This window comes from Procambarus clarkii, chromosome 19 (genome assembly GCF_040958095.1).
Source record: "Procambarus clarkii isolate CNS0578487 chromosome 19, FALCON_Pclarkii_2.0, whole genome shotgun sequence".
Taxonomy (NCBI): domain Eukaryota; kingdom Metazoa; phylum Arthropoda; class Malacostraca; order Decapoda; family Cambaridae; genus Procambarus; species Procambarus clarkii.
This window is the reverse complement of record NC_091168.1, coordinates 26366920-26381120: the sequence shown is the minus strand read 5'-3', so window position 1 is coordinate 26381120 and position 14201 is coordinate 26366920. Positions and strand designations below refer to the sequence as shown.

At 40.5% G+C, this 14201-nt stretch overlaps 2 protein-coding genes across 15 annotated transcripts in view; both read right to left on the bottom strand.

Moving 5' to 3' along the window:
* Positions 1–1526: 1526 nt before the first annotated feature.
* Positions 1527–6814, bottom strand: LOC123757599 (probable basic-leucine zipper transcription factor Q). Of its 3 annotated transcripts, none has more exons than XM_045741401.2 (3): positions 6328–6814; positions 4544–4642; positions 1527–3465 (listed from the first exon to the last, which is right to left on the bottom strand). In XM_045741401.2, the coding sequence occupies exons 1-3, from the start codon at positions 6681–6683 to the stop codon at positions 1668–1670; spliced, it is 2253 nt and encodes a 750-aa protein (XP_045597357.2). In that variant the 5' UTR covers positions 6684–6814; the 3' UTR covers positions 1527–1667. The 3 variants fall into 3 exon arrangements, with proteins under 3 accessions (XP_045597357.2, XP_045597356.2, XP_045597358.2); XM_045741400.2 differs by having other exon boundaries at positions 1527–3468; positions 6328–6813; XM_045741402.2 differs by lacking the exon at positions 4544–4642 and having other exon boundaries at positions 1527–3468.
* A 3363-nt stretch (positions 6815–10177) lies between these two features.
* Drp1 (dynamin related protein 1) overlaps positions 10178–14201 on the bottom strand; it is a 42249-nt gene continuing 38225 nt past the window's right edge. For all 12 annotated transcript variants that reach the window (XR_011229114.1, XM_045741396.2, XM_045741390.2 and 9 more), the window contains 2 exons: positions 13443–13654; positions 10178–11087 (listed from right to left, as the gene is read on the bottom strand). Coding sequence is in view for 11 of the 12 variants with exons in the window: in XM_045741396.2 (XP_045597352.1) it covers positions 11031–11087; positions 13443–13654 (269 nt within the window). In the remaining variant the exon portion in view is untranslated. The remainder of the gene's footprint in view (positions 11088–13442; positions 13655–14201) is intronic.

Sequence of the window (14201 nt, the reverse complement as noted above, 5' to 3'; positions counted from 1 at the left end):
TTATTATATCAATAGTCATTTGTTATTTCTAACAAAGACTTGTTAGAAATTACCTTCTTAAAATTATGTTAGATTAAGGATCTGCCCGAAACGCAATGCATGCTAGTGGTTTTACAAGTAAAACTTCAATTATCTGTACTCTGTACAGAGAGAGAGTACAAAGTCTCTGTACCTTCTTGTATATAAATAAATAAATAAATAAATAAATAAATAAATAAATAAATAAATAAATAAATAAATAAATAAATAAATAAATATCTACAACACACTCACTTATCACTCAGCTCAAGTCTCACGTTCAAGTGTAACTTACTCACTTTTAAATTAACTCTCAAGTATAACTGACTTTCAAATGTAATTAACTCACTTTCAAATGCAACTAAATTACTTTCAAGTGTTACTCACTTTCAAGTGTAACTCACCTTCAAGTGTTACTCATTTTCAAGTGCAACTCACCCTCAATATGTTTCTCAGGTGAGTTTGTATGTTTACCTCCAGATGTTTTCCTTTATCTGAGTCACTTTCAATATCTGAGTCACTTTCAATATCTGAGTCACTTTCAATATCTGAGTCACTTTCAATATCTGAGTTACTTTCAATATGTCGATAACAAGCTGAATTTCCAGGGACACATTCTAAATATAGCAAAAAAAAATTATCAAAAGTGTTGGCATTCTTTCTAAGATCAGATATTATGTACCTCGCCCTGCCCTGGTGACGCTCTATTACTCTCTCATCTACCCTTATCTCAATTATGGTATTTGTGCTTGGGGTTCTACTACCCAAAATCATTTACGTCCTCTATTTACTCAACACAAAGCTGCTATTAGAACAATATCTAACTCTGGCCACAGACAGCACTCGGTACCCTTACTCAAATCTTTAAATATGTTAGATATTAAGTCACTGCACATCCTCTCATGTGTACTCTATATATATTTAAAACTCTGAACTGTAATGTCAATCGTGACCTTAAAAGCTTCCTAGAAGGTTGTAACAGAACCCATGAGCACCACACCAGAAACAAATACCTATTTGATATTCCAAGAGTGCGACTTAACCAAACTAAAAATGCTCTACAAATCAAGGCGACCCAGAATGTGGAATGACCTTCCCAATCATGTCAAAGGCAGTACCTCTCTCAACCAGTTTTAAGATAAAAACTAAGTACAGTACTACCTAATTAACTCCAAGTAACCTACCTTACCCCCTAAATGTCAACCCATGTCTTGCTATATTAAGCAATGCTGTTTGTTGACCAACTTGTAAATTGCTGATTTCTGCCATGTTCCTCTCCCCCCTTTTTTTATTCCTTTTTTTCAACACAATTTATATTTTAATCTCAATTACTAATAAGTTTTAGTCTAAGTGTTTTTTTCCCCACACCTTGCCGGAAACGCTATGCGTATTAGTGGCTTTAGGTATTGTATGTACTGTACTAGCTCTATCTGTAAATCCAACTTAGACTGGCACGAATGATCCTATTGCCTCTGTCAGGCTTTTATGTATTAGAAATAGAATGGTAACAGAAAGTTAGTGTTGAAAAAATACAGAAATAAATAATAAGTAAAAGTTAAGATGAAAGCCATTGTTGGGCAATGTTATTATTAAATTTAAATTTAATCATAACTGACAACGGTTTTTTAATATAAGACCTTTTCTTCTTTCTATGCTTCACTGCCAAAAAATCCTGCAGTATTTGAACTTTGTTTAACTCCCGCGTCCTCGGCTCTCTTCCTATAATTCCCTGTACCATCTGGTATCCATTTCAATGGCACACCCTTCTCCAACCGGAGGCCAGCAAGGTCTTGGCTGTGCATGATGGCGGGAAGCCCTGGTGGTGTGGAGCTGGACAATTTTTTTATCCTGCTGGACGCTCTACCAGCGCCCCGCGCTACTAATGTTGGTGCTGCTGTGGCAGGCGGGAGAGTTGTCCGATACAAGTCGCCATCGCTCGGTGTTATCTGATCATTTGTCGTTCCTTTGTTTTGATTCCAAATGGTTGAGTGGCGTTCAGATGGCGTCTGGTTGGTGCCGCTAGCCATCCATGTATTTGGCTTGGGGTTCAGCAGGTCCAGAGGAGATGCGAAATAATATGTGCTGTCATTTCGGGGGAAAATGTCGGGGCGCAGCCTGGTGGTCGGCCATCGGTGGACTTCAGAAGGATGTATTTTGTGAGAGATGATGCCATCACTCTGGTTACTGGCGGAAGTTCGTGCGTCAGGAACATGCGAGTAACCCGCAGGAAAATCGACGTGAGATGTAACGTTGTTTCTTGGTTGAGTTATAGGTCGCCGTCGTCGCCCTGGCGTTCTTGTGGTGTTGGATGGCCGTTCAAAGTTATTTATAACATCTTCGTTTGGCCTCTTGGGTCTATTCTGGAGCGTCTTGAGTCGATGTGGACGTTCAAAGTCGTAAATTACATTATCTGTCCCTTGTCCTTTCTCGTTGGTGTTTACAAAGTTTCCAGGCCGAGAAAACGGTTTAGTCTGGAAAGTATTGTAGCTGCTACTGACGTTGTTGGGTTTGGGAAAAGAGGGACGAGACTTGTAGATAGCTTCCTCACCCTCCTCAACCCTTCCTCTTCCTGGATCATGGATTTGGGCACCCGAGACCTCCCCTAGAGTTTTAATGGCGCTGAGGTCATGTGTTAGGTCATCATACTCGTGCTGTGGTCGGTGATCCAGTGGTACATGGCTGTATTCTATATGAGGGATTCCTTGTTGGTGTTGGGGACCCCTGTGATCCTGCTGCTGTTGCTGGTGTTGGGGACCCCTGTGATCCTGCTGCTGTTGGTGGTGTTGGGGACCCCTGTGGTCCTGCTGCTGTTGCTGGTGTTGGGGACCCCTGTGATCCTGCTGCTGTTGCTGGTGTTCGGGACCCCTGTGATCCTGCTGCTGTTGCTGGTGTTGGGGACCCCTGTGATCCTGCTGCTGTTGCTGGTGTTGGGGACCCCTGTGATCCTGCTGCTGTTGGTGGTGTTGGGGACCCCTGTGATCCTGCTGCTGTTGCTGGTGTTGGGGACCCCTGTGGTCCTGCTGCTGTTGCTGGTGTTGGGGACCCCTGTGATCCTGCTGCTGTTGCTGGTGTTGGGGACCCCTGTGGTCCTGCTGCTGTTGCTGGTGTTGGGGACCCCTGTGGTCCTGCTGATATTGGTGGTGTTGGGGACGGCTGTATTGATACTGCTGGTACTGAAAAATATGTTGTTCCGGAAGGAGCTGTGAATTTTGTTGTGGATGTCTCTGTATCTGGTGCTGGAACGGTCGTCTCAGCTGTTGTGGTCGACCCTGGGCTGCTGCAGGAGGAATGTGCAGCTGTTGTGGTCGACCCTGGGCTGCTGCATGAGGAATGTGCAGCTGTTGTGGTCGACCCTGGGCTGTTGTAGGGGGATGGTGCAGCTGTTTGTCTTGTTGTGCCTCGCCCCGACGTACAGTGTCAAGCAGTATATCCAACATGGAGTTCCTGCTGCTGGAACCACACACAAAACACATAAGTAATTCGATTTTAATGAGAAAAAAACACGAGTATTTATTGAGGTTCGTAACATATACTGATAGGTTACCTTACACATCGTTTAAAATCGTAAAGAATATAATATAATTAAGACCAATTTTGAGAATAATTTTAATGTATTAAATAAACATAAAATAATAAGACGTATTTACTATAAAACTATAAGTATAATTGCTGTTATTTTTTGTGGCATCTCTGGTGATGATCTGGTTGTGTATATAACCTCTATACATAACCAGACTGGCAGAAAAATCTTAATATATCTTGACAAACAACGTTGAAATAATGGACAGCTACAACGGCATAAGAAGATTAGACATAAGCAAAGCACTATACATATAGAACCAACTATCAGCTGCCAGTTAACTTACATTCACTTACATTCTTCGATCCTCAAGACCAAGACAACATCCAGCACAATAGCCCACCAGTCATAAGCGCGTAAAAAGTTGTTGTTGTTGTTTTAGATACAGCCACTCGGAACAAAAGTTCTAAGTAGCACAGGCTATGGTGAGCCCGTAGTGGACCTAGCTGGCACAGGAGCGGGGCTGTAACTGCTCGCGCACAAAAAATAAGGAAACTGCAGAAGGCCTGTTGGCTCATGCGACGCCTGACTTCGCCTCACAGAGGACAAAGAGGAGGTGGCAGCAGGAAAGAATCAGTAATAGCAAGAATTCATCTTGGATACAAATATCCATGGAGATATGGGATGGAAACAACAGCTGAGCAGCGACGCTGCAGAATCTGTGGTGAGTGTGTGTGTGTGTGTTACAGAATATGACAAAAAATGATAAGATCATATATAATGTTATGGGAATATATACCTTATCCTCTTCACCTAATTCAAACATTCCAATTCCTTGCCCTCATGCCCCCTGCTGGTGCTACAGTCATACAGGCTCGGCGCTTACTCATCATAATTACCTACCTTACCTTCACTATGAGATATAAATCTGAACTTGTTAAGAGGTTCGCAGACGAAGAGGATGTTATGGACTGTTATGCGTCCATGTGGTGTGTGTTGACTTACTGTGTGGTGGCGAGGCCTTGAGGTCGCCCCAGGTAGGTCACCACTGCCAGCCACAGCGCCACGCCGCACACCGCAGCCAATACAACATTCGTTACCCACCTGTGGCGGTGTAGAGAAGAGGGCGGGGTTATGGTAACGGGTGGGGAGGGCTGCTGTGGGGGTGTAGAGAAGTGGGCGGGGTTATGGTAACGGGTGAGGAGGGCTGCTGTGGCGGTGTAGAGAAGTGGGCGGGGTTACTGTAACGGGTGAGGAGGGCTGCTGTGGCGGTGTAGAGAAGTGGGCGGGGTTACTGTAACGGGTGAGGAGGGCTGCTGTGGCGGTGTAGAGAAGTGGGCGGGGTTACTGTAACGGGTGAGGAGGGCTGCTGTGGCGGTGTAGAGAAGTGGGCGGGGTTACTGTAACGGGTGGGGAGGGCTTGCGAAAGAGTTTTGGGGTTCAGTTTTATGGAGAAAGAGAGAGACCAATGGAGTGAATTGGATACGAGGAATAGTAGAGAGGCTTGCAGATGTGTGAGGTTAGATTGACCAGTCGGAAATTTCTGCCGAGCTCTTTCTACCCTTTTTAAGATGTAAGATGGCGGTGATATTTGCATATCTTCAATCTAGGGGGATTTTCCTTAGGTCCAGAGATTCATAGGTTCCTTCTCAATTTTGGATCGAATACTATCCTCACCTGGGGATTTATATTATTTTTGTTTGTCAATTCTCTTCCCAATTGTTTCGCTCGTTATGGGAATGCCCCTTAATTCATTCTCTTCCCCTGCTTCAGACATTTGTGTGGGTATTGGGATAGTCTAATGTTACTAATGTGAACACTGATGTATTCACAGTTTTGCCGGCCTTTTAATCGTAAATTATAACTTGGTTGGTCTCATCTTTTAAGGGTCCTATTGTTTTTTTTGTATTTAATTTAATTATATATACAAAAGTTCTTACATTCTTGTAAAGCCACTAGCACGCATAGCTTTTCGAGCAGGTCCTTAATTTTAATTTTCCTCGGAATACGACCCGCCAAATCGTTTAACAACCAGGTTCCCATTCACTGCTGTAGATCTAGTAGACTGACTGTTGAGAGGCGGGACCAAAGAGCCGAAGCTCAATCCCCACAAGCACAACTAGGTGAATACTGTTGGGTGAACAAAGGCTACAGTTAAGGGTTGGCGCCTAGTCAATTGTTCTTGGTTCTACTTCTTATATGGACATAAAAAGACAAGTAACAGTTCCAACAGCTGTCACTATAACAGCAGTGGCGTGTGCGGGTAACAGTAGGAAGTAGCATAAATAATGACATGTTGTGAGTGAAGCAGTGAGCGTGATCCCTCTTCCTTTCGGCGAAGGGGACTGAGTGGGAAAGGGGGGCAGTGAGGGAAGAGGGGGAGGTGAGGGAAGAGGGGGCAGTGAGGGGAGAGAGGGGCAGCAAGTAGGGGGAGAGGGAAGGGGGAGTGACGAGGGGGGGGGTGGCAGTAAGGCGAGGGTAAAAATGTTTGGAATTAAAAAAAATTGAGTAAAGAGCGAAAAAAAGAAGTGTTGAAGGGAGCATAAATATAGAGGTTAGGGATATAGGGACAAAATGGAGACAAAAGAGACAGAAGGGAAAGGAAAGATATAAATAGTGAGAAACGCTGAAACAAAGACCGCAACTGGCTTCCCCGTGACGGTTGGCGGGAAAATGTGTCTATCTTAGAAGCAATTTTTTACTGGTTATTCATGCCCGTACCTTTTTTGGGGAGGCTTAATCTTTATCAATCATCTTAGAAGCAAGAACCTAAAGAGGAAACAACATACCCGTCAGCCAGGGAGATGGAGGCATCATCGTTCCGAACGAGAGCGGCGCCTTCGGGTGATGGAGGTTCTTGGAGAAGCTGCCACACGCCGCCTGTAGGGACCAGTGCTAAGCCCCCACCAGGAACAATGGTGTCAGACATCGTCGCCATCTTGCTTCCTCTGTTACCCGCAACTGTCAGCAGTAACGTACGGTAACTGTACAGGAAATGTACGGTAACTCTACAAAAAATGTACGGTAACTGTACAGAAAATGTACGGTAACTACAGAAAACGTACAATAATTGCACAGAAAAACGTACGGTAACTGAGCAGAAATCGAATGTAACACAAAAAACGTACGTTATAAAAGAGATCATACGGCACAAATATAATGTTATTAATGTAGCAACAATATTCGTATTTGTACCCCCCCCAAAAAAAAACTATTTGTATATCCCGGAGAATACAACCCCCTAATTGATGCCTAACTCAATGATACCTATTTATTGCTAAGTGAAAAACAGGAGATATTACAATAAGACTAATCGAGTAATAATCGAAACTAACCGTGGGCCGCCTACGCTAACATAGTGACTGGACAGGCACACGTGAATTAGCCACATGTGTGTGTGCACTTACGCTAGTTCACCTAAACCTGTAATTATCCATAAAAAAATACGTTTACTCGAACAGCACGTAAGTACGAGCTTGTTTGAACACCTTCACAATGCCATTACGAAGGTATCGTTGGCCGTTAGTGCATGGTGAGCCTCTGTCAACAGTGCCTTCACGTGCGATTCCTCAGAGCAACACAGCCTCCGTCATTACCTGCAACAGTTCCTCTCAGGTCAACACCTGCAACAGTTAGTTCCTCTCAGATCAACACCTGCAACAGTTCCTTTCAGGTCAACACCTGCAACAGTTCCACTCAGGTCAACACTTTATTTTTATTTATTTATATATACAAGTTGTTACATTCTTGTACAGTCACTAGTACGCGTAGCGTTTCGGGAAGGTCCTTAATCCTATTTTCCCTGGAATACGACCCCGCGAAAAATCGTTTAATAACAACCAGGTACACATTTTATTGTTGAGTTAAACAGAGGCTACAGTTAAGGACTGGCGCCTAGTCAATCCTCCCCAGCCAGGACAAAGCGCTCGCGAAACACCAGGCGAGCGTCTTAACCACTACATCACTGGGACAGCTCAACACCTTCAACAGTGCCTCCAAGATCAACGTCTTCAGCAGGTCAACACAGCCTGCGTCAAAACCTCCAACAATCAACTATATATCATGACAAGCAAGTCACTTGCCATACCAATAACTATATTTAATCAACAAAGTTCACGGACCAAAACATCTATAAAAGGCTACTGAAACAGCAGCAGCAAAACTAAATTTGCCTTTATAAGTTATTCCTCGCAGAAATTTATTACAGTATGTAGAACACATCTAAAATAAATAAATAATTTCGGTATGTATGTGAACAATTATACACAAAGGTGTGTGTACAGTACATTGAAGTGAGTATAGTACGTACTTGTACCTGTTGCCTGGAGCGACGCCGCGCAGCACCTCCCTCGATGGTCACTGACTCAACTCTGGACCATCCTGCAGGAGGACTTCACTAACCTAACTGTCAAGCTGTCAGGGGCGCGCACTCTCTTCCTTTTCATCCCCACTATATCTCCCTATTTTCCACTTGCTAAACAAAATGGTCCAATAGTGCGATCAAATTTTATATTCGGAGAACTATAAATTTAAAAAAATATTTTAACGGTAGTATAAAGGGTATTGTAAGTTATGCACGTGTGTGGTGTTTGAAGCGGTGCTTTGCCTGACTACCGGTGCTGGGTCTAACATGTGTGTGAAGGTGATATGGCAATGACGAGGCTGTGGTCGGTGGACACCTCGTCTCACCTGCAGCTGTTGCTGCCCTATGCGTGTCCCGCGCCGGCCACCCTCTAGTGATTACGCCTTGATTACCGGAAGTTTATTTTGCGTATATTACGCCAACACAAGAGGGGGGTTTAACAGTTGTCTAGTGGAATGCAATTATTGTACTAATGGAGTACGTCTGTTACACAACACTGCTGTTTAGTGTGGAAGATAATACCTGTAATTAGACAATGTGTGTCAATGGGGCGCCGTCTTGACAGGGAAACGCGTTGTAAAGCGTATTTTTAAGTCTAACCAAACAGAAAAACTCTTTGTTTAATCAATGTAATTTCATCATCCAAATATTAGTCAATCCTCGAAAAATTATCCCTATAGCAACTGTGGATGGAATGAACCAAATGCAGACTGTTGCAATCAAGCAAAGAAGTCCACAATTTTCTATTCATTCTGTAGAGGGCCGGAGAAAGTGGCAACCGCCGAACCTAACTTTTCCTTAGCCTAGTATATAGATCATAAATGTATTGAGTTGGACCCCAAGATTCTGCATGTTAGGCCTTGTATTACTTATTTACACCTAAGACAGGTTAATTAATATATATTTTTCCTTTAGAATGAGTACTTTTTTGTACATTCCATCCACAGTACCTTACATTTTTTTTAAGGATTAAATATAATAATATCCTCCTACAGTTACCGTATATGTCTACATATTTATTATTGACTGGCACTACAGTCTGTTCCAGCACAAATCCAATAGCCAATGTTTATAGTTCCACCAAGTTAAGATCGTTCTTTATAGTATTGCCTTTCTCCATTTGGGCTGATGCCTCAACACCTCAATTATGAGGAAAACAAAGTAAGAATAATGAATTAACCATTGGGGTGTGAGGCTTGTAAAATTACATTTTTTCACATGGTGTGCAGTACATATAGATGCAGTGTGATAAGGTTTTACTATCATTAATAAATTCTAAAAAATGTAAAGCTGAAATTTGTCAATACTACGAATACTATGCTAGTCTTTTTATAAAGTAATAAAGTATCTTCATATACCTTATATGTCACTCCCAAAGAAAATATACAGTATATTTTTTGTGAGCCCAGGTATTTACCAACAAATATACCTACAGCAAAGCATAAACAACTTGAGCAAATCAACATATATACAGCTGAGGCAGCAAGATAGCCTTGCAACATCTCTCATCCATTCACAGCTTCAAGAGCATGCACAACAATAATGCAGGGACAAATATACCAGGAACAATTGCTACAAGGCAGGCCTTAGTGCTATCTCAAGGTTATCTCGAGATGATTTCGGGGCTTAGCGTCCCCACGGCCCGGTCCTCAACCAGGCCTCCCTTTTGTTACATCCCCCCAGGAAGCAGCCCATAGTAGCTATCTAACTCCCAGGTACCTATTTACTGCTAGGTAACAGTGAAACACTTTTTGCCCATCTGTCTCTGACTCCACCGGGGATCGAGCCCGGAACCTCAGGACTACGCACCCGAAGCGCTGTCCACTCGGCTGTCAGGCGCCCTGACACTAGCTCTCACTCCTTGCAAACAACAATACATGTACTCACCACTGGCATAGGTAAGAGCTTTACCTTTTTACTTATTCCTGTATAGTCATACTGGCTTGGCACTTTCTCCTCATAACTTCCTTACCTTTTCATTTCTGCATGGTGGTATTTTAGAATATATGGAAGCTGCTTCAATATAAGAAAAAAAAAAAATTATGGAGAAAGCATAGGAAAACCTAAATTTACAGTCTCAAGATAAAAATGTGGCAAACTGCAATAGCTACTGTCCAACTTTGTAATATCATGAATATACAGTACAGTACACCAAATTGGGTAGTTATATTGTTTAAGAAGTCAAACAGAAGGTACTGTAATAAAAAGAACCACTCCTTTTAGACACATGCCATTTTTATTCGTAAACTATAATGTAAGGAAAAATAATTACAATATTAATGTTACAGGCAACCAATTTTATTTTTTTAATGTGAACATATCTTTGATGCTTTATTTACAAAATATAATGTGCTTAACATGGAAGTTGCACACTGATACCACAAAAACAATGCAAGCATACAAGATATTGAGGTCTATAGTATTAAGAGAGCAATGCTAGACATTATTACCTTTTATCAACAAGAATGGTGACTTAGCTTCACTCACTCATATATATTTGGAAATGTATTCATTTGTTAAAAGTTCTTTGAAAACAATAACTGGGAACTAGTCCAAAATTATGCAATGGCACATATTTCAAATATTGACAGATAGTCTAACGTAATAATACATAAAACATCAATCGCAAAAGTCTCTTATAATTAAAATATATACAGTTATATTCACATTACAAATAAAATCTCAAGAACTATACAATTACAGTATAACATCTTTAATATGAAATATATCACAACCTGTCAAGTTTCTTAACTTGTTCTTTTGGAAAGAAATATTTGTTTTTGTAACAAAGTATCGGTAATAAAAATAATGTACATTTTTAGTGGGAACAACATTGACAAAGATCAAATTAAGTCCAGTTATAATAAATTGCTTAAGCAATAAAAATAATTTGACAAATGTATATTGGTTAAATACCACAGATCTAATGCTCATTTGTCAAACATACAATGTACAGTACTTACATACTTGTATGTATCTACCAAATTCATAGCTACATAATTAATTTCCTATCAATGAAAACAAAATATCAAGTATAAAACTGACTACTGATATAGGTAGTAGTCTTCCAACCACAAGACAATTGTAACAATGGCCATACTATGAACAAGTTAAAATCTTAAGCCTTCCTTACCACATGTGGGTCTCACGGATCTCTCCTATGATCACATTTGCATTTTGTAGAGCCTGAAAAAAGAAAACAAAGTTATTACAAAACCCTAAGAACATAAGAATAACAAACTGCAGCAGACCTATTGACCCACATGAGGCAGCTCCTATTTATATTCACCCAAGTAAGAAGATTTTTTTATGAGAAACAACTAGTTATATGAAGAGCATCCATTCAGCATTAGAAAAGCTAAATATCATACTCAGAAAGGAGCTCTCTAATACACTCAAAATTATGTTTTCTTCATTAATTATTCTGCTGGAAGAAACAAAATACAACCATAATAATTAAAGTAATGAATTGTAATGAAGTGCCATTTTCTGGTGGGCTACTTAGTAGCTCCCATATGAGGTGGCTTGCTGGCACGAATCTAAATGGTCATGTGAAAGCAAGACTGGGAAATGCCATAAAGCAGCTTAGACCAATAATGGGATGCAACCTGTGGTCTGATTTATAAAAAATGCAAGATGTGCTCCAGATTTGGAAAAAAAAATGAAAATGACTAACTATTAGCATGTTATGCACCCATGTGCAGGTCTCCATTTGCCTAGAACAGGGAATTTGTGACCTTGTATTTAAGATCAGTCTCCCAAAGGAAATACCTCAAGAAAGCAAGAATTATGTAAGAGCAGTTGCCAGATGGAGGAGAACAAGAGTGCCTGAAAATTAGACACGGGAATTAAAAAATAAATAAAAAGGCAATAGCTGAACAAAGTTCAGCTATTGGCTATTTTTTTCAGTTATTTGTCTAAGAAATAAACAGTTCAGTTCTTAACAATCAATTAGGATTACAGAGAGACCATACTTATGCATCCCTTAGAAGAAAATACTGTACCTTGATTGCTTCTACCATAAGAATCTGTTACAGTATTTAGACACTCGTTCTCCACTGTAGCCTGGGAAAACTTTGACTGGTAAAAGCTCTTCCTAACATGAGCAGAAGGAAGATTAGAAAAATCCATCTTAACCCCCCAAGCTCTCTTATTATTTGAACTACTCGGTGGGTCAAGAATGGCAAACAATCCTAGCTTTAACAACAAGGGAAGAGGGAAGCTGTGGGATCTTGTGCAAAAGCACAAGAATCACAGGAGTACCAATGTACTGGCATAATGTAATTCCAGGCCACTGCAAACAGGTTGCCCCAAGGAAAAATATAGTTGTGGAATAACCATGAGAAAGTGCTCCAAAGTATTCACACTTACAAAATTGGAAGAAGCCTGGAAATAACTTTCTGCAAGGAAAAACTTTTCTTATATGGCATAGACATATTGCTTAAAACTTTGCATATAGGGGAGTGAATGTTTCACCAGAGTTACATCAATGCTTAAAACCTTGCATATAGAGGAGTGAATGTTTCACCAGAGTTACATCAATAAGCAATCTGGAAATATCAACTGCACAGCTCTCCAATAATAAGAAAAACACAAAGGGGAAACCATTATTGGATTTATCTGCCCCAAGAGAAAAACATTCATTCTAAGGGTACGATACACCAGTTACGTAAATTCATTGTCAAATGCTTATTTCGATGAACTACTGTAATCTAAAATGTCTTTAGACAGACAAAAGCAACATGCCATACAAAACATTTCTGGTTCCATGAACTAAACTTCTTTTCTGTTAACTAAGCCCCAGACTGAGGAAAGGGTGTCCTTAGAATTGTTCAACACCAAAACAACCGATACCCACCCGTAGGCAAGCAAACATTTTTGTCTAACATGGTGGGCACCCAAGACAGCACTAATGGGTTTTAAGCCCCTACAAACAGATTAAACCTTAAAACTACTATAATAAGAAAAAGACAGGAGCTAGGAATGAGGCAAACATTTCAGCTCCCATAAGGAAGATAGACAAGTGTCAACAGTGGAATGCTAGTCGGATAAATTCACGAGTATTCATAGCCAGTTATCTTGAGGTTATCTTGAGATGATTTCGAGGCTTTAGTGTCCTCGCAGCCCAGTCTTTGACCAGGCCTCCACCCCCAGGAAGCAGTCCGTGACAGCTGACTAACACCCAGGTACCTATTTTACTGCTAGGTAACAGGGGCATAGAGTGAAAGAAACTCTGCCCATTGTTTCTCGCCGGCGCCTGGGATCGAACCCGGGACCACAGGATCATAAGTCCAGTGTGCTGTCCGCTCGGCCGACCGGTTCCTGTAGCAGTGGTACCACCATTGCTACAGGAAACATTTTATGTTAATAACCACTAACAGAAAACTGACAAATGCTTTTTTACTTTAACAAAGGGTAAGCAAAAGACTGTAGGCACTTATCCAACATACAATTCATTCCCAATGTCATTCTTGCATAACTGAAACTTATACTGTGCTTAAATCTATTTTGTTGTTCTACCAAGCTAGATATAAATAATACCTTTAGCATTTCTGCGGCTTCTTTCCGACGTTGAGCAATCTCTGGCGACTCGGAGAGGAAATTATCAATCTCATCAGTACGGTACAAGTGCTTGACAAGTTCTGACTGCAGATTGTCTTTAACGTGGTTTACCAAAAAATGCATTACAGCCTTTGGCACTTTGTCCTGGATACTTTTACGGACAATATAAAAGTAGGTTTTGATCAGACGTTCTGTAAATAAAGAGGTTTTTAGAAAATTGATCAAAATTTAAAATAAAAATACAAAAATATACAGTAATAATAAATTATATATATATTATATATATATATTATATATATATTATATATATATTATATATATATTATATATATATTATATATATATTATATATATATATATATATACACACACACAGTATGTGTGTGTGTATATATATGATGCATAAATACAGTATAACCTAAAATGTACGGTGTGAGGGATCCTGACAAGCTGCTGAGAGTATGGTAGGCCTGGGGATTTGCTAGGATTATCTGTGTTAATCTCCCAACCTGTCCTCTTACAAATTATGTACGAATTAGCCTGTTTGCTTGTATGGCCGAAAATGGACATGATTTGAAAATGAAAAAAAAATTTAAAATAAATTTTGGATTTTTTTTCCAAAACAATAAGTTAAGGGTCGTCTGGTAGATTAGGAGGGCAGGAAATTCTCCTAAAGTTTCAAAATGTCATGAAAAACGTTAATTTGACCAGACCACACACTAGAAGGTGAAGGTACGA